Source organism: Salvelinus sp. IW2-2015, linkage group LG24 (assembly GCF_002910315.2).
Source record: "Salvelinus sp. IW2-2015 linkage group LG24, ASM291031v2, whole genome shotgun sequence".
In the NCBI taxonomy this organism is placed as follows: Eukaryota; Metazoa; Chordata; class Actinopteri; order Salmoniformes; family Salmonidae; genus Salvelinus; species Salvelinus sp. IW2-2015.
Genome location: NC_036864.1, coordinates 3,419,261 through 3,441,129, shown reverse-complemented (window position 1 = coordinate 3,441,129; position 21,869 = coordinate 3,419,261). Strand labels below are relative to the sequence as shown.

At 43.2% G+C, this 21,869-nt stretch overlaps 1 protein-coding gene across 1 annotated transcript in view; it reads right to left on the bottom strand.

Moving 5' to 3' along the window:
- The window catches only part of LOC111951302 (synapsin-3), a 128,728-nt gene extending 106,859 nt beyond the window's left edge, over window positions 1-21,869 (bottom strand). The window contains exons 1-2 of the mRNA XM_023969358.2: window positions 21,708-21,869; window positions 12,573-13,005 (exon numbers count right to left, since the gene is read on the bottom strand). Of these exons, the coding sequence (XP_023825126.1) occupies window positions 12,573-12,970 (398 nt within the window). The 5' untranslated portion in view covers window positions 12,971-13,005; window positions 21,708-21,869. The remainder of the gene's footprint in view (window positions 1-12,572; window positions 13,006-21,707) is intronic.

Here is a 21,869-nt window from a genome sequence, read left to right as displayed (position 1 = left end):
TGGAATTGGACTACGGTCCAAATTGGGTATTTGAGGTATTTGAGGTATGCGTCATGGGCAGTGTTAGTAGTAGCAGGGGTTACTTTAATAGCATTGTTGGGAGAGTCTATGTTGTCAGGGAATGACCCCTGCGTTGCAGTGTGTCCACACGTAGTACTCCTTACAGCACCTGCAGCGGTAAAGATCGTCACGTCTCTCCTCGGTGGGTTCACACTTCTCACATGAAGTGAGATCCAGCTGCATAATGGGTGAGCTTGAAGACGCCATGACAGAGGAAGCAGAGCTAAAGAGAGAGAGAAAGACTAGATTCCACTGTAGACATGCAGATGGGTTGGGTCTGGGAGTCAGGCGAAGAAAGAGKGGGAATTGTCATGTTATCAAACTTTGGGTTTTCATGCATATATAATTGTGCATAGATTACCACATTGTTAATACTGTTATGTTTTGTGTTTCTCGTTGCTTTTCAAGTCTTGTGCTATCATTCTCCTAGGAACCAGACGGAGAAAGTTGAGATGGAAGGAGTCAACAGCTCCAACGGACATGTTATTATCAGTGTTCTATGAGAAATGGAAATAAGAGTGTGCTTGGTGTGATCATAGAACAGAGGCCATAAGTCTCTGTGTTTGTATATGTCACTGTGAATGTTAGGCTTGTTTATTATACATTTTTTTGGTTCATGTTTTATTATTATTGTTTGTCCATTTATAAGTCATTTCCAAGTTTATGTAATGTTGAACAGTATGGAGTTAAATGTTCAGAACGGGTGATTGATGGATTCCGAGATTCCTAAACTTGAAATAGGGTTAATTATCAGGTATTCTATTGAAATATTGAGTGCTATGGTTTAGAGCGTCTACACCAGAAGTTAATGGGTATCTGTAGGAGGAAGGTATATGGTGGGTGCAATTAAGCTCGGAATGTACTGAGTGTCGGGAAAACGATCATATGTGGCAGGCACTGATGAGGGGAGAGAGTCATGGATTAGTGATGAAAGGGGTCGAGGTCAGGTCAGGTCACGTTAAGGGAGAAGGAAAAGTTTATTGCCAGTATCACTTCGTTTCCTGCCAAGCAATAAAGATGCTATGTTTAGTTAGAAGGAGGAGACTCCACCTAAAGTGGGGTACATATATCACCACTATTTTTAACCATGTCTTTGTCTGTTCAGCTGTTCTATCCTTTGGGAAGAATAAACTTGGTTTAAGCTTTCATAGTGTCCGGCGAGCTCTTACTCTGATAATTAGAACCTAACAGTTGGTGCTGCGAGCAGGGTTCACCACGATTTGCAGTCGAACTAGAGATTCTGAATCAGTGAAACAGGAGCCGGCACCAGAAACAAGGTAGGCACAGTTCCTATACCTGTTATCACTAATTCTGACATCTTGGGGAGATGAGAGTCGTAGGCTGAACCAATTATAGGATACGGACTCTAGAAAGCCTGAGCTTATTCAGTAGTCCCATTGTATTACGACCAGTCGTAGCTTTGTGGTATATGGTAAGTCCAGGAAGGTGAGCCCGAACAGGGCTCACCTGTAGAGGGTAAGTCCTAGGGGGTAAATCCCGAGTGGGTTGGTTCCTGCTAGTACTATATAGGGTAAGTCCCGGAAGGTTTAGCCCTAGCAGGCTTGTACCTGCAGAGGCTAAGTCCTAGGGGGTAAATACCAAGTGTGTTAGTTCCTGTGACTACTATAAACTATAGGGTAAGTCCCGGAAGGTAAGCCTGAGCAGGCTGGTACTGGCAGAGGGTAAGTCCTAGGGGGTAAATCCCGAGTGGGTTGGTTCCTGTGAGTATTATAAGAATAGAGTGTGAGGCAGTGTAGTGCCAGGGGATGGATAMGTGTCTGGAGGAGAGCCTCATCCMTGGTTAGAAAAGGAGAAAGATAACATGATTCGAGAATATGAGCAGTAGCAATAAGGAGAGAGGTTGGTTTATGCCCTATTGGGGCGGTGAACTGTGACAGATTATGTGGARCTAGGAAGACAAGTGGGAATAATGTTGGTAATGTGTGTTATCAACAACAGTGATATTTGAGGCGCAACCCTGGAATAAGACATTAGGTCATCCGTATTCTCCAGTAATATATTTGCAGACTCTATAGTAGTGGTTCTAATACAAGGAATTAGGTGCCGTGACCAATTAAAGGCACAAAYACCATAACTATTCTTMGGGGAAATGGGTAGCGCTACCTTGGAAAACAGTTAATAGAAGGTGTGTATTATAGACGGGAGTGAAGAAATCTAAAACACCCTGGACATCGTCGGGAGAGGTTTGGGAATAAGAACTATTGATATGGCAACAGACAGCCGCGATTCACGAGCATTCTACCAATTCGGCTCTAATATGGGAAAAAATTTGCAAAAAATGCACATTTGTGGCCTGCTGGAGGTCATTTTGCAGGGCTCCTCCTTGCACAAAGGCGGAGGTAGCGGTCCTGCTGCTGGGTTGTTGCCCTCCTACGGCCTCCTCCACGTCTCCTGATGTACTGGCCTGTCTCCTTGGTAGCGCTTCCATGCTCTGGACACTACGCTGATAGACACAGCAAACCTTCTTGCCACAGCTCGCATTGATGTGCCATCCTGGATGAGCTGCACTACCTGAGCCACTTGTGTGGGTTGTAGACTCMGTCTCATGCTACCACTAGAGTGAAAGCACCGCCAGCATTCAAAAGTGACCAAAACATCAGCCAGGAAGCATAGGAACTGAGAAGTGGTCTGTGGTCACCACCTGCAGAACCACTCCTTTATTGGGGGTGTCTTGCTAATTGCCTATAATTTCCACCTTTTGTCTATTCCATTTGCACAACAGCATGTGAAATTTATTGTCAATCAGTGTTGCTTCCTAAGTGGACAGTTTGATTTCACAGAAGTGTGATTGACTTGGAGTTACATTGTGTTGTTTAAGTGTTCCCTTTATTTTTTTGAGCAGTGTATATTGACTAATTGATTTGAGAATTTTTAGTATATTTATAACTTTAGAAGTGCATTAAGAGTAGTGACCATATGAGTTAGATGGAATGATATATGTGCAAATGTATCTGTAGCAGGAGGCGAGGTACACATGAGGTCTGTGTTTGAGACAGAATGTTTACATAAGGCTGTTACGTGGGATGGAACGTGACTGGGTGGAGATCTGTGGGGGCTCATAAATTGAGGTCGGGGTGATAGAGTGGTATCATCCCCAGAGACTATGTATATTGTTACAGGAGATAGCTCGTAGGAGAGGGAGGACAGCCAACTGTGCACAATATAGGGACTATTACACATACCCAGATCATGGTGAAAGTAGCAGAGATAGGCATTTCAGACACTACTGTCAACTTTCAGGAAACCTGTGACTCAGAGTTTTGTTAGGTTGGATATTCTTCCAACGTCATTGCTCTCTTTCCCATTTATAACAGCCAAACAGCCAGCGAACACTAGACAGATTCCATGCAGTAGTTATTCTCACGGGCAGTCGCTGTAGGGACAGTTATTGAAGGAGGCGATAGTAACAGCGTGGAATTGGACTACGGTCCAAATTGGGTATTTGAGGTATTTGAGGTATGCGTCATGGGCAGTGTTAGTAGTAGCAGGGGTTACTTTAATAGCATTGTTGGGAGAGTCTATGTTGTCAGGGAATGACCCCTGCGTTGCAGTGTGTCCACACGTAGTACTCCTTACAGCACCTGCAGCGGTAAAGATCGTCACGTCTCTCCTCGGTGGGTTCACACTTCTCACATGAAGTGAGATCCAGCTGCATAATGGGTGAGCTTGAAGACGCCATGACAGAGGAAGCAGAGCTAAAGAGAGAGAGAAAGACTAGATTCCACTGTAGACATGCAGATGGGTTGGGTCTGGGAGTCAGGCGAAGAAAGAGKGGGAATTGTCATGTTATCAAACTTTGGGTTTTCATGCATATATAATTGTGCATAGATTACCACATTGTTAATACTGTTATGTTTTGTGTTTCTCGTTGCTTTTCAAGTCTTGTGCTATCATTCTCCTAGGAACCAGACGGAGAAAGTTGAGATGGAAGGAGTCAACAGCTCCAACGGACATGTTATTATCAGTGTTCTATGAGAAATGGAAATAAGAGTGTGCTTGGTGTGATCATAGAACAGAGGCCATAAGTCTCTGTGTTTGTATATGTCACTGTGAATGTTAGGCTTGTTTATTATACATTTTTTTGGTTCATGTTTTATTATTATTGTTTGTCCATTTATAAGTCATTTCCAAGTTTATGTAATGTTGAACAGTATGGAGTTAAATGTTCAGAACGGGTGATTGATGGATTCCGAGAYTCCTAAACTTGAAATAGGGTTAATTATCAGGTATTCTATTGAAATATTGWGTGCTATGGTTTAGAGCGTCTACACCAGAAGTTAATGGGTATMTGTAGGAGGAAGGTATATGGTGGGTRCAATTAAGCTYGGAATGTACTGAGTGTMGGGAAAACRATCATATGTGGCAGGCACTGATGAGGGGAGAGAGTCATGWATTAGTGATGAAGGAGGTCGAGGTCAGGTCACGTTAAGGGAGAAGGAAAAGTTTATTGCCCGYATCACTTAGCATYTTTATTGCTAGGCAGGAAACTATATTTAGCGAGAAGGAGGAGACTCCACCCAAAGTGGCGGTACATATACCGCCACTATTGTAACCATGTCTTTGTCTGTTCAGCTGTTCGATCCTTTGGGAACAATAAACTTGGTTTAAGCTTTTATAGTGTCCGTCGAGTTCTTACTCTGATAATTAGAACCTAACACCATCTATCAATGCATCATAAAAAATGTTTAATTCTCATACTTGGTTAAGATATTTGGGTAATCATGGATCACTAAAGCGTTCACGTTTCAATGTCTGTATTACACCACATGATCCCARGGCTTGAATATAGGTCAAATGGTGTTATTAATAACTCATCTTGATACGGAATTAACCGGGAATTAAAGCACATCAAAACCAGATTATTGCAGAGGTACCGACAGAGACAAAGCAGRAAAACATTGACCAATTTCAATAGTTCCATTTTGTCTACAAATGTAAACCTGGGAGTTTGAAACGAAACGGAGCACCAGTTTGTGGCCCCCCCATCAGACAAACATTGATCCTGAATTACAAACGCAGCTMTTTTTTTGGTTGCCTGGTGGGAATGGTTCTATTGTGGTTATTTATCTCATGGCCGTTCGCCTGCGGTCCGGGGCAACCTTCTCCAAGCTATCGGTTTGTGTYGTCTATAATAGTTTTTGCTCCAGATAAAATACTTGTGTTGGCAACCGTAGCAACAATAAAAGTGCCGGGAGATAGGATCAATGTTGATTTATGGAGATGCAGTAAAAACACAAAGCATCTGAGGACTATTGGAAAGCTTAGGCAGCCACAAAGTGAACTTTTCATGAACTACTGTACCTTGMAGACTTTCAGATGGGAGTCAAGGATTTAAAGCCCTCGATTTCACCTAAAACCATGATCTACTACTTTATCTTAAAGGTTTTATCACGTTTTCCCTAGCATCCCTAGCAAGTGTCCTCCACTAAAATAAAGAGATATGTCTTATTCAACACGAGAAAAAGTTTACATGTTTTCATTTCAACCCTGTTTGCAATGCCACCTGAACACCTACTGATGCATATATTGTGGTAGCTGACAGAAGGTTGTTGACAATTCCACTGGACCCTGTTAAAGTGTCTGCAAAATGACTATCAGAAACTAATGTGGTAATGGAGGCCCATTCAAACACTTCTGGAGCTTTATGTTTCCCCTACGACGCCAGCCAAGTGCATGGAATAGAATGGAGACAGACAGACAGACGGTAGCAGGAGGGTTCACAGAGAACTGACATCTGTAGTAGCACTACACGGCCATCAATTCATCCACACATTAAACTGAAGAGAGAAAACTAGCATGCCTAAATGCACATTCGTTCACATTGTCTTTAACAAACAGTGAGGAGGGGGAAGTAATCGGCACCATGATACAGACATGTTGCCAAAGCAGCAGCCAAATATTTGGCATTTAAAGGCTTTTACGAGTTGTACTTCTCTCACAGGGGTATTGCTCAATAGTTCAAAGGTTGAGCTGCTGCTATTCTCCACTCTTACTCCACCTTTGATTTGGTAGCCTGGTCTCAGACGTGTTTGTGCTGTCTTGCCAACTCATATGGTTATTGTCAATCTAGCAAGGCACGTCTATTGYACTGAATTACAGTGATATAAAGAGATGATGATAAAAAAGAGAAGAGCCTCAAGAGAAGAGACAAATTACACCAAGTGTGTAGGTCTCCATGTAAAGGGCCATGCTGCTACCACAAAGCTCAATCTTTGATGGTGCACTGCTCACTCTATACTGAGTAAACAAGTTAATCCCCATGTGTTTGAAATGGAACGATTACAACAGAATAAGGCCATGTATGTGCCACTTGAACAGATCTGTATTGTGGTGGCAGACCATATAGGTGTTCACAGGTAGTATTGAATGGTCAGAGGTAACCCAGGGAGYAATGCTCAGCACAGGTACAGATTCTCTCAGAGTTTTCCAATAGGTTATCAGCTAGCGCCACCTGCTGTTCATAACTCAGTGTTACTCTACACAGAGATGCAGTGAATGTGGAGAAACACATCAGCACTAGAGTAGGTTGTGAACTTGTGGCAAGTGGACTACAGTGCCTCAGTGTGGCCAAAAATGAAACACCTCAGTTTTCATATGGTAATATCCCAATGCTGTTTATATCAAACAATACGCATAAAAACACTTTTTTAAGACCTATATTTATTACAGCCTTTTACCAACCATGGCCACACATCACCAACAATAAAGAGAAGACTGCATGGTTGATACAATACACACAAACATAATGRTATGTTTGGTAAAGGATTCACTCAAGTTCTCACTGACAGCTGACCGCTTGTACTTGAAAACATGCACTTAGCATGTTCACTTATAGACCTAAGCTTTAAAATGGATATGGTGTCATGGCAAACGGATATGAACACAAAGGTCCACTTACCCTGTACATACAAGGGACGTCTCGCCAGCGCCCGAAGCTAGCCCTGAGCCAGGCCCACGCTCCCGGGCCTACTCAGTGATCACTCGCTACACAGCTGATGCCTCCCGGACTCAACCCCAACACGGCTAGAATCCACTACTCCACCGTAAGCTCTGGACCTTTGGCAATCGGATCATCGCTGCTAGCTAGCTGCAACCCGAGTGGCATAGTGGCTAACGCCCCTGCCCCAAAGCTAGCACCAGTTAGCCACGAGCCAGGCGCATCTCCCTCTAGCAAACAAAATTACTACAACTGCAATACCTCTTTCGTCATCTGGCTATGGACCCTTTGTCGACACGACGCCCCTTCCGTACCACCACGACTGGCTCCGCCGGCGGGCGTTACTCCATCCTGCTGCCTCAACCGGCCTTTGCCGGACGTCGGGAGGCAGACGCTTCTACTAACCCCGTCCGTCTGCTAACTTTAAACGCTGTGTCTCCCGTATGCTAGCGTAGTATTGACTACCCCGCGGCTTCCCTCTCTTCCATCTATTGCTTGTGTTCACTGGACCCTATGATCACTTGGTACATAGCTATGCCTGTGGACTGTTCATTAATCACAGTACTCCATTTTGTTTATTTTTTTTAATCTGTCGGCCCCAGCCTGAACTCAGGCCCTGTGTGTAGTTAACTGACCCTCTGCCCATCATCGCCATTTTACCTATTGTTGTTTGTTCTTAGCTGATTAGCTGTTGCTGTCTTACCCGTGTTATCTTAGCCAGCTCTCCCAAATTAACACCTGTGATTGCTTTATGCCTCGCTTTAATGTCTCTCTCAAATGTCAATATGCCTTGTATACTGTTGCCAAGATAGTTATCATTGTTTAGTTACTGCAGAAGCCCCTAGTCCACTCAACATGCTCAGATAACTCCTTTGTCCCACCTCCCACACATGCGGTGACCTCACCCGCATAACTAGCGAGTCCAGAGATGTGCAACCTCTCTTATCATCACTCAGTTGCCTGGGTTCCACCTCCATTGTACCCGCACCCCACCATACCCCTGTCTGTACATATGCCCTGAATCTATTCTACCACACCCAGAAAATCTTGCTCCTTTTATTCCTCGTGTCCCCAACGCACTAAGACGACTAGTTTTGATAGCCTTTAGCCGTAAACCCTCATCCTACTCCTCCTCTGTTCCTCGGGTGATGCGGAGGTTAACCAGGCCCTGGCGTGTCCCCAGGCACTCTCATTTGTTACTTCTGTATCCAAAAAAAAGCCCTTGGTTTCATGTATGTTAACATCAGAGAAACTCCCTCCCTAAGTTTGTTTTACTCACTGCTTTAGCACACTCCGCAACCTGATGTCCTTTGCCGTGTCTGAATCCTGTCTTAGGAAGGCACACCAAAAATGTTCCATACCAGAACTACAACATTTTCCGTCAAGATAGAACTGCCAAAGGGGGAGGAGTTGCAATCTACTCCAGAGATAGACCTGGAAAGTATGACAGAACTTTGCAGGCTATGCCCAAACAGTTCAAGCTTCTAATTTAAAAAATGTATCTCTCCAGAAATAAGTCTCTCACTGTTGCCGCCTGTTATAGACCCCCCTCAGCTCCCAGCAGTGCCCTGGACACCATATGTGAATTGATTGCCCCCCATCTATCTTCGGAGTTTGTTCTGTTAGGTGACCTAAACTGGGATATGCTTAACACCCCGGCAGTCCTACAATTAAGCTAGATGCCCTCAATCTTACACAAATCATCAAGGAATCCACCAGGTACAACTCTAAATCCGTAAACATGGGCACCCTCATTGATATTATCCTGACCAACTTGCCCTCCAAATACACCTCTGCTGTTTTCAATCAGGATCTCAGCGATGACTGCCTCATTGCCTGCATCCACTATGGGTCAGCGGTCAAAAGACCACCCCTCATCACTGTCAAACGCTCCCTAAACCACTTCTACGAGCAGGCCTTTCTAATCGACCTGGCCCGGGTATCCTGGAAGGATATTGACCTCATCCCGTCAGTCGAGGATGCCTGATCGTTCTTTAAAAGTAATTTCCTCACCATCTTAAATAAGCATGCCCCTTTCAAAAAATGTAGAACTAAGAACAGATACAGCCCTTGGTTCACTCCAGACCTGACTGCCCTCGACCAGCACAAAAACATCCTGTGGCGGACTGCACTARCATCGAATAGTCCCCACAATATGCAACTTTTCAGGGAAGTCAGGAATCAATACACGCAGTCAGTCAGGAAAGCGAAGACTAGCTTTTTCAAACAGAAATTTGCATCCTGTAGCTCTAACTCCAAAAAGTTGTGGGACACTAAAGTCCATGGAGAATAAGAGCACCTCCTCCCAGCAGGTAYATTTCACTGGTCATCCCTAAAGCCAACACCTCCTTTGGCCGCYTTTCCTTCCAGTTCTCTGCTGCCAATGACTGGAACGATTTGCAAAAATCGCTGATGTTGGAGACTTATATTTCCCTCACTAACTTTAAACATCAGCTATCTGAGCAGCTAACCGATCGCTACAGCTGTACATAGCCCATCTGTAAATAGCCCACCCAATCTACCTACCTCATCCCCATATTGTTTTTATTTACTTTTCTGCTCTTTTGCACACCAGTTTTCTACATGCACATCATCATCTGCACATCTATCACTCCAGTGTTAATTTGCTAAATTGTAATTACTCTGCTACTATGGCCTATTTAATGCCTTACCTCCTCATGCCATTTGCACAAACTGTATATAGACTTTCTTTTTTTCCTATTGTGTTATTGACTGTACGCTTGTTTATTCCATGTGTAACTCTGTGTTGTTGTTTGTGTCGCACCACTTTGCTTTATCTTGGCCAGGTCGCAGTTGTAAATGAGAACTTGTTCTCAACTAGCCTACCTGGTTAAATAAAAGGTGCATTTTTATTATTATTATTATTTTTTTAACTCAAACTACATGTCAAAAAAGCTCTATAATACATTCTCAGTAACATGTGTCAAGGTCATCTGGCCATCTCCTACAAATAATTATACAGTGGGCAAAATATCAAAAAACAATGCAGAGTTGCCATAGGCGGAGTGTACTGTATAAAGCTGCAGGGAGCTCCTTAGAGAACTGAGAGTGATTGACTCAGCCTAGAGAATCTACAGTAGATACTGAAGGGATTCTGCTGCACGGCTTAATTACAGCTACACAATAAGATAAAAGGGAATGAGACATTTTGGGATCCCAGATGGCCTTTAAAAGGAAAGAAGAAGAAAAAGTCCTGCACACAGACTTCTAACAGCATAGTCTGCTGGGACATGACTTAGTAATAATTCCAAGACCAGTCAGGCCTCCCTGTAGAATCTTAATGGAGAGCTGAGGGCAGCAGCCAAGTTCGGAGGGAGAGATATTCTAGTCAAATTTAACCCATAAGAGTCTAAGCCAGTGGAGGATGGTTCTACTAAGCTATACGGAATTGTTTTAAGAAGTTCATACCAAGGATCACTTCGCTATTTGGTTTAGAATTTTAAGACTCCTTGAAGTATCCCCCCCAAAATACCCCAAAAGAATTTGATGAAAAATATTTTTGGCCTTACTGCTATTAGCCAATACAAACGCATTAAATAACAGATTCACTGCTTGGAACAACAGATTGTCCCCCCCCCAAAATCAAAAGGAAGTTTGTTCTGAAGTGTCTGTCCTATATCTGCGAGATATAAGAAAGATCAGGAAACATACTTGTATTTAACCTCTTCTTTTTCTTTTTACTGGTCCGGTAGACCTTCAGATGAGTCTTTTGAGGCCTGTAGGCGTCCTAGAGCAAAACAACCTGCATGTATACTACCGTTCAAACGTCTGGGGTCACTTAGAAATGTCCTTGTTTTTGAAAGAAAAGCTAATTTTTTTGTCCATTAAAATAACATAAAATCGACCAGAAATACAGTATAGACATTGTTAATGTTGTAAATGACTATTGTAGCTGGAAACGGCTGATATTTWATGGAATATCTACATAGGCGTTCGAAGGCCCATTATCAGCAMCCATCACTCCKGTGTTCCAAAAGCAYGTTGTATTAGCTAATCCAAGTTTAGCATTTTAAAAGGCTAATTGATCATTAGAAAACCCTTTTGCAATTATGTTAGCACAGCTGAAAACTGTTGTACTGATTAAAGAAGCAATAAAACTGGCCTTCTTTAGACTAGTTGAGTATTTGGAACATCAGCATTTGTGGGTTCGATTACAGGCTCAAAATGGCCAAAAACAAAGACCTTTCTTCTAAAACTCGTCCGTCTATTCTTGTTTTGAGAAATGATGGCTATTCCATGCGAGAAATTGCCAAGAAACTGAAGATCTCGTACAACGCYGTGTACCACTCCCTTCACAGAACAGYGCAAACTGKCTCTAACCAGAATAGAAAGAGGAGTGGGAGGCCCCGGTRCACAACTGAGCAAGAGGGCAAGTACATTAGAGTGTCTAGTTTGAGAAACAGACGCCTCACAAKTCCTCAACTGGCAGCTTTATTAAATAGTTACCGCAAAACACCAGTCTCCACGTCAACAGTGAAGAGGCAACGCCGGGATGCAGGCCAGTTTTCAGCTGTGTTGACATAATTGCAAAAGGGTTTTCTAATGATCAATTAGCCTTTTAAAATGATAAACTTGGATTAGCTAACACAACGTGCCATTGGAACACAGGAGTGATGGTTGCTGATAACGGGCCTCTGTACTCCTATGTAGATATTCCATAAAAAATAAAAAAAAATCTGCAGTTTCCAGCAACAAAAGTCATTTACAACATTAACAATGTCTATACTGTATTTCTGATCAATTTTATGGTATTTTAATGGACAAAGAATGTGCTTTTCTTTCAAAAACAAGGACATTTCTAAGTGACCCCAAACTTTTGAACGGTAGTGTACATGTTCGTGAGAGTCCCACCTTTCCACCTTTTTCATATTAGTGTGTAGCCCAAACTGTTTGGAAGCTACAGATAGAAGGCAGATGGGCTGTACTGACTTCAGACAAGTGCCAAGATGCTTGTAGGGGTAGTAGAGCAAAATAACAATAGTTTTATAGTCCAAACCRTTCGGTTACAGACGATTTTATGGAAAAAAACGATTTTCGGTATGCCTAATGGTCTGACAAACACTGCTCTAGCGCTGTCACATTTCACCACAGATGCGCAAGTGTGACATCGGCGGATTTAGACGCAACAAAACAGATATCGCTTCAACTTTATGGGGATGTTTTATTATGCTAATTCGATTTCCACGGAGGCGCGGACATCAACTCCAGGGGTTTAAATAGACCGCCAATGCAATGCATGATTGTTACTTGCATCTAATTGGTGCCATCTCAGCTGTTCCCTTTCTGAACTGGTTTCACTTTATTAGTATGACTAATGCTGCATACAAGAATAGACTTTAGCTATTTTCTGGTAAATTCCATGTGCTGTCCAAGTGGACAGAGGGTATGTGAAACACTGCTTGAGCACAGTGCATTTAATCCGAATTCAAATAGGTTGTTTTTACTTGCTGTGATATCAAGTAATACTTGCGATATAGCCTAGGCTTGTGTAATATACTGATGTAGTGGTCACTTTCATGGGAGGGAAACATACCAGTCTGTGTGCAGATCGTCGATGACCAGTAGAATCTTGGGCTTCCGTATGACAGGTTTGGCGGGTGCTGCTGCGGCAGCTTCTGCCACCGCCGCTGAAGCCTTGGCTGCTGCTGCGGCGTTCTGTGCCAACTGGGCGGTCTTCACCACGCTGGAGAAGGAGCTGAGGAAACCCCCGGGGGTCGGGGCCGGGGCCGGGGCCGGGGCTGGGGCCGAGCCTGAAGCCGGGGCCTGTGGTGGCAGGCTGGGGGGCGTTCGCCTCTCCGTGGCTGGGGAGGCGGGRTTGGAGGTGGAGGAGGGCGGGGTGGGGCGAGGCCCACTCTGCAGGTCCATCATGTAGCCGTTGGGGAGGTTGGCCACAAAGCTGCTGTCGGACAGACGCCTGCGTAGGTAGTTCATGGTGACTGGTGGGTCGGTCGGTCAGGCCAGCTGGACTAGGGGTAGACAGTGAGATCCGAGAGAGAGACAAAGGAAGGGAGAGAGAGATAATAATAATAATGATACATTTGTAACAATAATAATAATAACAATAATTTGTGTTCCCTCGGGCACAATACAACACTYAAATGTTATATGCTACTGTAAATGTGAAAACCAACGCTTCTCATATAAAGATGCATTTGGAACAGAAGGAGTATGGAGCAGTAGGCAGCATCATTGACGCAGCATTGATGTCAGCTTAGCTCTCACAGGAACACACTGGGCTATAAAACGCAGCCAGCCAGCCACCAATCATTCATGAAGAAGGAAAGTRGGATTGCGCAACCCTGTTGGAACCACAGTGGCAGCCTCAGAAACATACATATAGATGAGCAATTGCCTTAGGCACAGGAGGCGGCAGGCTGGGGGAGGCAGGGGGGATTCACATTCGCARACCTAGTCAAACACACCTAATGCATTTTGAATCTGAATCTAAACAATGGCTTTGCATTTTGAACAGAGGTACTACTAATAGGCTCATGTTAAGGGGGTATTCTAGGTGGGATGGACTTGAGGGCCTTTATACAAGCCTACTAGGAGTCACTCAATCACCTTATGGTTTTTAAATCTAACCACCGACTCTATCTGCATGTTAAACAGTTGGTACAGTACTAGTATATGGAGCAGCCTCGTGTCAGGAAGGATGTAGGGAGGGGGGATTCACAATTCAAACCTGGTTAAGGAGACTGTAGCTGCCTTAATGCATTTTGAGTCTAACCATCACAGTGCTAACAATCTGCTTTGCATACAGAGMGGAGGTAGTGTGATACTGGGCTTGATCCAGAAGAACGTCACTCAGATCAGCTGCACTAAGAGGACAATGTAGAGGCGTGCTGATTAGAGTGAAAGCTTGAGTTATGACACTTTGAATAAGCCTCATGAATATATTCATCTATAGTGAAAGAAGGAGGCCTGGGTGGGAGAGATAAGGCATTTTATGGGATGGGTTTGCTGACTATCAGACGCTGATTGATACAGAATGGGATTGTGTGGGTAAATAAGAAGAGCGAGGATTGCGGGAAAAGGATATGACAAGGCACTGTGGGAAATCAAAACATCCATTTTATAAAAAGGCACTAGCTCACACCACAGACAGCCTACCAGACTGCATGGCACTCTCAGGGGCATAAAATACATTACAAAGAATTTAACATGAAATGTTCAATGGCAACTTGCCTGCACACAACATGTAGAATATGTTCTATAGCTGCAGTAGCAGAATACTATAGAGAACATGGCCCACAAAGGACATATGTTTGTTCATTTTTCAAACTGTGTCAAAGAACATGTTTAGCTCGGCATTAATGCCATTGACTTTGCAGGGACTTAAAGGAAAATACTGAATACAATTAATACTGAAGCAAATATGGGCATTGAAAGTTAACATTAGGCAACTGCTTGTAAAGTGTTAACAACACAGAGATTACTCAGGGAGCTGTCCACTCTTTGTGGTGCTGAAACAGTTAGAGCCCATCCTTAGAGATCCATCAATCGCCACTAAAGGCAGGGGGAAATCCCTATCTTTACGCCACTACTGGTGCATTCCCCCACTATCTCACCATCCTTAAACCAGCCTTAAAGCAGCTTTCCTCTCATCCCTCTGCACATACAGTATTGGATGCTATTAAAGCCTAAGGGGCAAACCCTTTCTCTCTTTTAAAGACAACAGAGACAGTTTCAACAAGCCCCTGCAGGAAGTGAGGCTTATAAAATCTGCCCCCCGTCACTCCCAACCTGATGAGTCGACATTAGCAATAAGGGGTTATCAGTAAGAGTGGAGAGGGGAAAGGAGAGGGGGCACACATTTAGAGGTCCCGAGTCTTGCCCTGCCAAAAATCTAATAATCAACCCCCCAGGGCCCCAACTGATCCCCTCTCTCTTAGCCTYTTAGCTGTCTCTGTAAATGACAAATAGAGCCTTGACTGCACCAAGGCAGGCAGCAATGGCTTGCATTGCRCTAGGGAAGGCAGTAACGGTAGTCTCTCCTCTGTAATTAATGGATACAGCAGGATAATGCTAGACTAAGGCGATGTTAAAGACCGTGGTGGGACTGTGTTGATGCATGGTGACGATAATAGGGTTGCTGGCACCAGGGCCAGGCGAAGGGCAGACCAAGATGACCTCGGGCCATGGGTAAAGGGGGTGCCAGGGGTGGATTAGAAACTCTGTGACCTTTTSAGAGAGTATCATAGARGAATGATGTGTAGCACTCATAGAAGAATGATGTGTAGCACTGCTGAAGTGGAATGGTGCCCTCATACCCTCAGCACAATATATAGGTGATTATCATGGTGACTCACAGAAATAGCCCCGAGGTGTTCTGGCAGAGTTTGCATGTGAAGGGATGTGGATATGTAACTGCTAACTGAACCTAGAAAAGTCCTTCGTCTTGCTTTCAAGTGTGTGGTAGGAAATATTTTCCATATTAAAGTACATGCAGTGAGCAGAGGGAGCTTTAGTGTCTCCCTTCCGCCGTGCATTTAGGATGTTAGCAGCATTACAGAGTATGTATTATTCATGGCGGTCGATGTGTCTGAGGTCAGGGAATTTTAAAAAAAGTATTTTGTATTTCTTTTGAACCTTTATTTAACTAGGCAAGTCAGTGAAGAACAAATTCTTATTTACAAATGRCGGCCTACCTCGGGCCAAACCCGGACGACGCTGGGCCAATTGTACGCCGCCCTATGGGACTCCCAATCACGTCCGGATGTGATACAGCCTGGATATGGAGCGTTACATAGGGTCATTACTTAAATGTAGGGAAATCACGATGGTGAGTAGGAATACAGCTGACTGGGACTTGAAAGAGCCTAAGCACTGAGGATAACAGTTGTATGGGAATTGCATTGCCTCTAACAACATATGTGGGAAAATACCATTAATAACTAATTAACAGTAGCACATCTAAAAGCAATCAAAAAAGCAAGAACATAACGACACAATGGGGTTTGGGCCTCCCTCTACAATTCAGCTTTATATTAATAGCTCATCCTACTTTTTTTAAATGTTAAATACACGTGCGCATCTCATACCCGACCCACACGTAGCACRCGATTCTGGTCCCCTAGTACTTAGTGATATAACTGACACGGCAGTCGCTTAGCAACCAGTTCCTTTTTTACTACTAGTCTAAAAGAAACTTGGCACAGTATCAGATGAGTGTGATGACATACARTGTGTGTGAGTCATCGCGATACATCAACCACATGGCATGCTACACGGTTACCAACGAAGAGTCGGCTCTGTTTTATTCTCACTAGTGCCACAAATGTTAGAATCAAATCTCTATATCTACACAGACTGCTGTCACATACCACATGAACATCTTCTCAACTAATAATCTTACCTCCTCATCATTAGTAACCATGAAAATGAGGAAACAGAGGAGGAGACAGTGCATTCGGGAAAGTATTCAGACCCTTTGACTTTTTCCGCCTTTTGTTACGTTACAGCCTTATTCTAATTATTATTCTATGTATTAAATAAAACATTTCCTCATAAATCTACACACAATACCCCATAATGACAAAGCGAGAAAAAAATTAATTAATTCTTGCAWWTKTWTWWWTWWTTTTTTAAATACCTTATTTACATAAGTATTCAGAYCCTTTGCTATGAGACTCAAAATTGAGCTCAGGTGCATCCTGTTACCATTGATCATCCTTGAGATGCTTCTGCAACTTGATTGGAGTCCACCTGTGGTACATTCAAATGATTGGACATGATCTGGAAAGGCACAMGTGTGTTTATATAAGGTCCCACAGTTTACAGTGCATGTCAGAGCAAAAACCAAACCATGACATCGAAGGAATTTTCCATAGATCTCCGAGACAGGATTGTGTCGAAGCACAGATAAGGGGAAGGGTACCAAAACATTTCTGCAGCATTGAAGGTCCCCAAGAACACAGTGGCCTCCATAATTCTTAAATGGAAGAAGTTTGGAACCACCAAGACTCTTCCTAAAGCTGCCCKCCYGGCCAAACTGAGCAATTGGGGGAGAAGGGCCTTGGTCAGGGAGGGGACCAAGAACCCGATGGTCACACTGACAGAGCTCCAGAGTTCCTCTGTGGAGATGGKAGAACCTTCCAGAAGGACAACCATCTCTGCAGCACTCCACCAATCAGGCCTTTATGGTAGAGTGGCCAGAAGGAAGCCAAGCCCGCTTGGAGTTTGCCAAAAGGCACCTAAAGGACTCTGGTTATGGGGTACCCTCCCGAATGCACTGTACCTTTGTTTGAATGAACAATTACAGTATCTTCACTAGCGGAATCAAATCTTGAMACTCATAAATGGGAGGCAACGTGCAAGAACTCGAGGAATCTGTTATTTTGAAGTCCACTCCACCACTACGTCATCGTTGTTAAACTGTTGGGAAAATGGCAGAGAAAGGCAAGCGACAGTAGCAGTCCTGTATGGCAAAAATGAAATGAGAAGATAGTGAAATGCAAACTTTGAGGTGGAATTGAGGTACAGTAACGGAAGTACATGTTCAATGCTTAACCATCTGAAAGGGAACCAAACCGTTGCTGCAATGCAGCTACATTGTGAATTCAAGTTGAATTTTATGCATTTTTCTTATGGTTTAAAAAGCATTTTAAACGTTAAGAAATGTTTAGATTCGTCACATCCCTAGTCCACAGATGCTGAGACGCGATAGTCCAGCGTCCCATTTTGACATAGCTACGCRCCTTGGAGACCACCGTGTCCAAAATTCCTAACCAATGCGGCGCCGTGTACGCGTCCTCTATTCATTTGAATGTGTTGACAGTTGGAGAAATTGCTTGAGCAGTGCTGAGAATTCGAAAAGTATGAAAGCCAATGGTCCAATATTCTAGAACCCTGCTGTGCGCACAAGTTTTGACTATGATAGATGCTTTAGGCGTTGATGGTAATGGAATAAAATCWTTAACAGCGCAATATTCCCTGCTCGATTTCTGAAGGTCTTATCCATGAGGTGTTTTTACAACAGCATGTTTGGGCCGGGCTGGGCCTTTCTCTGCATGCAGCCTTGGCTTGGCAGCAATGAGGCATTAGCTCTACAAGACACGAGGGTCACTGCAACTGAGAAGCATTGAGGGAGTTTGATTTAGTGCACCGGGCTATGGCCCATGAGGTAAACTGGCAAAAACAGTGAGGGAGGAGTGCCCTTCTCAAATTGAGCACTAATCCTCTCGGTCATGTTGTCAACAGCTCAGCATGATGCATTGTTCAGAAACATACAACATCTCACTGGGAAGGCTGATAAAGCCTTTTTATCAAAAGCAATCACTTTTGCATGTGAAAACACAGAAGAGTYGTTCCATTTCATTTCAGCAAGCCATGACACCCATCATCTCAGATTGTTCTGAAATGGTTTMTGTAGCTAGAAACAGATAAGATAAGCATTCCTGYAAGATTATTTTGTTGAAACTCAATTTGAACTAAAATTGGCGGCTTGGAGTATTATTTATTCATACTATGTGATGTATTCTCAGTGAATTTGGTGATGTTTTTTTCCCCTGCTCAGAGAAATTATCCATGGAAGTCGCTTGCACCCCCCATACATTTTGTTGGTGTCTTGTGTTTATTAAATTTACTCTTTGCAACTTTGGGTAGAAAACCAATAGTTTTAGCTCATGATGAAAATCAATGGTGTGGTCATCCTTACAATTCAAGCCAGTCCTCCATGAAAGCAATTCAAACACACACAAACTGGTTTTCTACCCAAAGTTGCATAACAAAMRTGTGATCCATTTAATAAACTCAAGAGAACCAGCTAAATTKTATAGGGCCCTATGTATAGTGTTAGGGGTATTGGGTTGGGTTTAATAATGAATGTCACTAATCAAACAGAGATATTTTCTAACAATTTAATTGAAAAAACATGCGACTGCTATGTAATGGTTTATGCAATGGTATTCATTTATTAGGATTGTCAAAACATTTGAGTCACAAGCCCATTTTTCCATCAGATTGTAGGAAAAGTGAGAATTGCACCATAGTCATCATGAGCAAAAGCTATTGGTTTTGTACCCAAAGTTGCATAACAAAAGTGTGATCCATTTAATAAACTCAAGAGAACCAGCTAAATTGATAAAAGGGTGTGGCAGTAACAGCAGGAATAGCAGCATCTAGTCGGCAAAACCTAGTACCTTCACACTCATTTATGGGGRGAAATGCAAGCRATTTCAATAGCTAATTTCTCTGAAAAGGGGRAAACCCCATCACCAAATTCACTGAGAATAGTARTGTGAATAAACAATACTCCAAGCCACACCGTCATACTACTTGTTAMACACAGAGAACTGGCCTTTKGGGTGGGCTTGGTGTGGGATTTGAGAGGTCTGTGGGTGGCTTTTAACCATTTATTTGTATTTCTCAAATAAATCATTACTAAAAAGAGGTTTGGTCCAAATCGGATGTTGGGTACAACATTTAATGAATATTACATGAAACTTTTAAATGTAAATAGCCCATTTTGGTACTATCAATTAGCTTAATTTGTCAGAGTTCAAATAATCTTTCAACAATATACTGTTACAGGAATCTTATCTTATTGGTTTCAGGTAGCCTAGTGGTTAGAGCGTTGGGCCAGTAACCGAAAGGTTGTGGATCGAATCCCAGAGCTGACAAGGTAAAAATCTGTCATTCTGTCCCTGAACAAGGCAGTTAACCCACTAGGCCATCATTGTCAATAAGAATTTGTTCTTAAATAGCCTAGTTAAATAACTACAGAAACTATTTCAAAACCATCTGAGATGGTGGGTGTTGAMATCATCTTGTGCTTTTTGAGGTGGAACGACATTACTCATTACTCCAAGTGCTTAACCTACAAAATGGGCCCCTGGCTCACGCCCGGGAGGCAGCCTGCTTCCAAACCAAATGCAATCAATGCTAACCTGATTCACCCAGGGCAGGCCCGGGGCATTATTCKAATCACCTCCCAGCCACAGAGGGTGGCGACCTTAGATGGCCTATCAGCATGCCACTACAGTGCCAGGGCTACACAACCAAGGCCACAAACCGCTTAGCCAATCCCTCACCACTTCATCATAAGCAACCAGTCCTGCAGAGTTAGGAGGCAGAAGAGGATACTTAAATATACCCAAATGCACATCAACAGTTCTCTCCTTGACTAAAAGGCTTTTCCATTGKTTTTTCATGGACTGGGATTTCTGTGTGTGTATAAAATACAGCTGAGGCATAGAAATGGATGACGTCATTAACAGCTTAATATTCCTTGCTCTSTGTCTTCTGTCTTATCCATGACGTGTTTGCACAGCATGTTTTGGAATGGGCTGGATTGGGCCTTTCCGTGCATGCAGCCTTGGCCTGGCAGCAGTGGCTCAGCAGGACAAGAGGGTCAATCAGAGGCATGTCATTTTCATCACCTCTCAGCCACAAAGACATGACAGGTGTGAAACTCAGATTGCCTCTCACTGCAGATGGCCCATCAGTCTGCCACTATGGTGCCAGGGGCGAGTACCCAGCAGGTTTACATTTACATTTACATACATTTAAGTCATTTAGCAGACGCTCTTATCCAGAGCGACTTACAAATTGGAAAGTTCATACATATTCATCGGCTTATTGTATTATCATTTGCATCAGGACTCTGCATCAGAATTTCTATGTTTACTGCAAAAACTGCTAAATTGAGCAAATATCCAGATCAGCTAATGAAACATTAACAGCTTTTCATTAGACTGAACAAACAGAACACTCCCAGCTATCTCAAGGCCAGATCATGTCTTCCGGTTGAGATCATCAAGAATCCCAGATCATCAGAGCCTAAAGCAAGATTTAGTAGTACTGTATATGTGTTACATAGTCAATTATTTCCATTGAACATTTTGGATTCTTAGACTGACTAAAGAATCAAGGGTGAACACTGGCAGAGAGGATACCGGTCACAGATCACTAGCTATCTACTCAGTCACAGACTGACAGCACTTGCACAACGTTGAGCTAAACCAGCAATGACAGCATCGCTAGACATCTATAAAATTAGCATGGATAGAATTCCATCGATAAAAGATATATGCATGGTCATACAGCCTTCAGTAGCCTAATAGACATACTGCACGATGATAAACAAACTCGTTTCCTATCAACTTGAACGGGGGGAAAAACAGGAACAGTGGCATTTTCAACAAGTGCGTTCATTCGCTCTGCATAAAATAGCATCATTTTGGTATACATAACTGTTGTATAAAAATGACAAATTCCAAGTATGTTGATGCTGAGGGTTGGGATTCCCTAAATACAAAATAAAACTGACTAMGCCTAATTAGGAACGCAGGTGCGTGTGACAATGGATTCCTAGCTGCATGCGGGAATTCCCTTTTCACCCCAAACCAATCAATAAATCAGAAGATATTCATGAACAGATCATTGCCGCACATCGTCACCGACCACCCCATGTAGCAAGCAAACAGCCCTGACTGCAACGCGCTAATTASCCTGCGCAAATGAATATAATCAGCAGCTGTAATACGCGAATGTGCTCGAAATAACCGTTTCGTTTGTATGTTGAATAATCAGCTGAGAGCGGTGGACCGAGAATGACTTGGCAATAACAAAAATAAATAATACATGCACACAGACAACACATTGAATTGCGGACGGCATCAATATGTCTGTCAACMTTTTCATTCATATTTTTGTCATGTTTTACCTGGGTATCTGGTATCACAAAGTGTTTGGATGATGCTCCCCTTGCGCTCGTGTCACAATCCTCAGCAGCTCCCGCTTCAGCTTCAGCATCCACCAGTCTCCTCCGTATCCCACAATGCTGCATGCTGGGAGCTGCAAAATGCATCCATTCCTGAGATCCCCT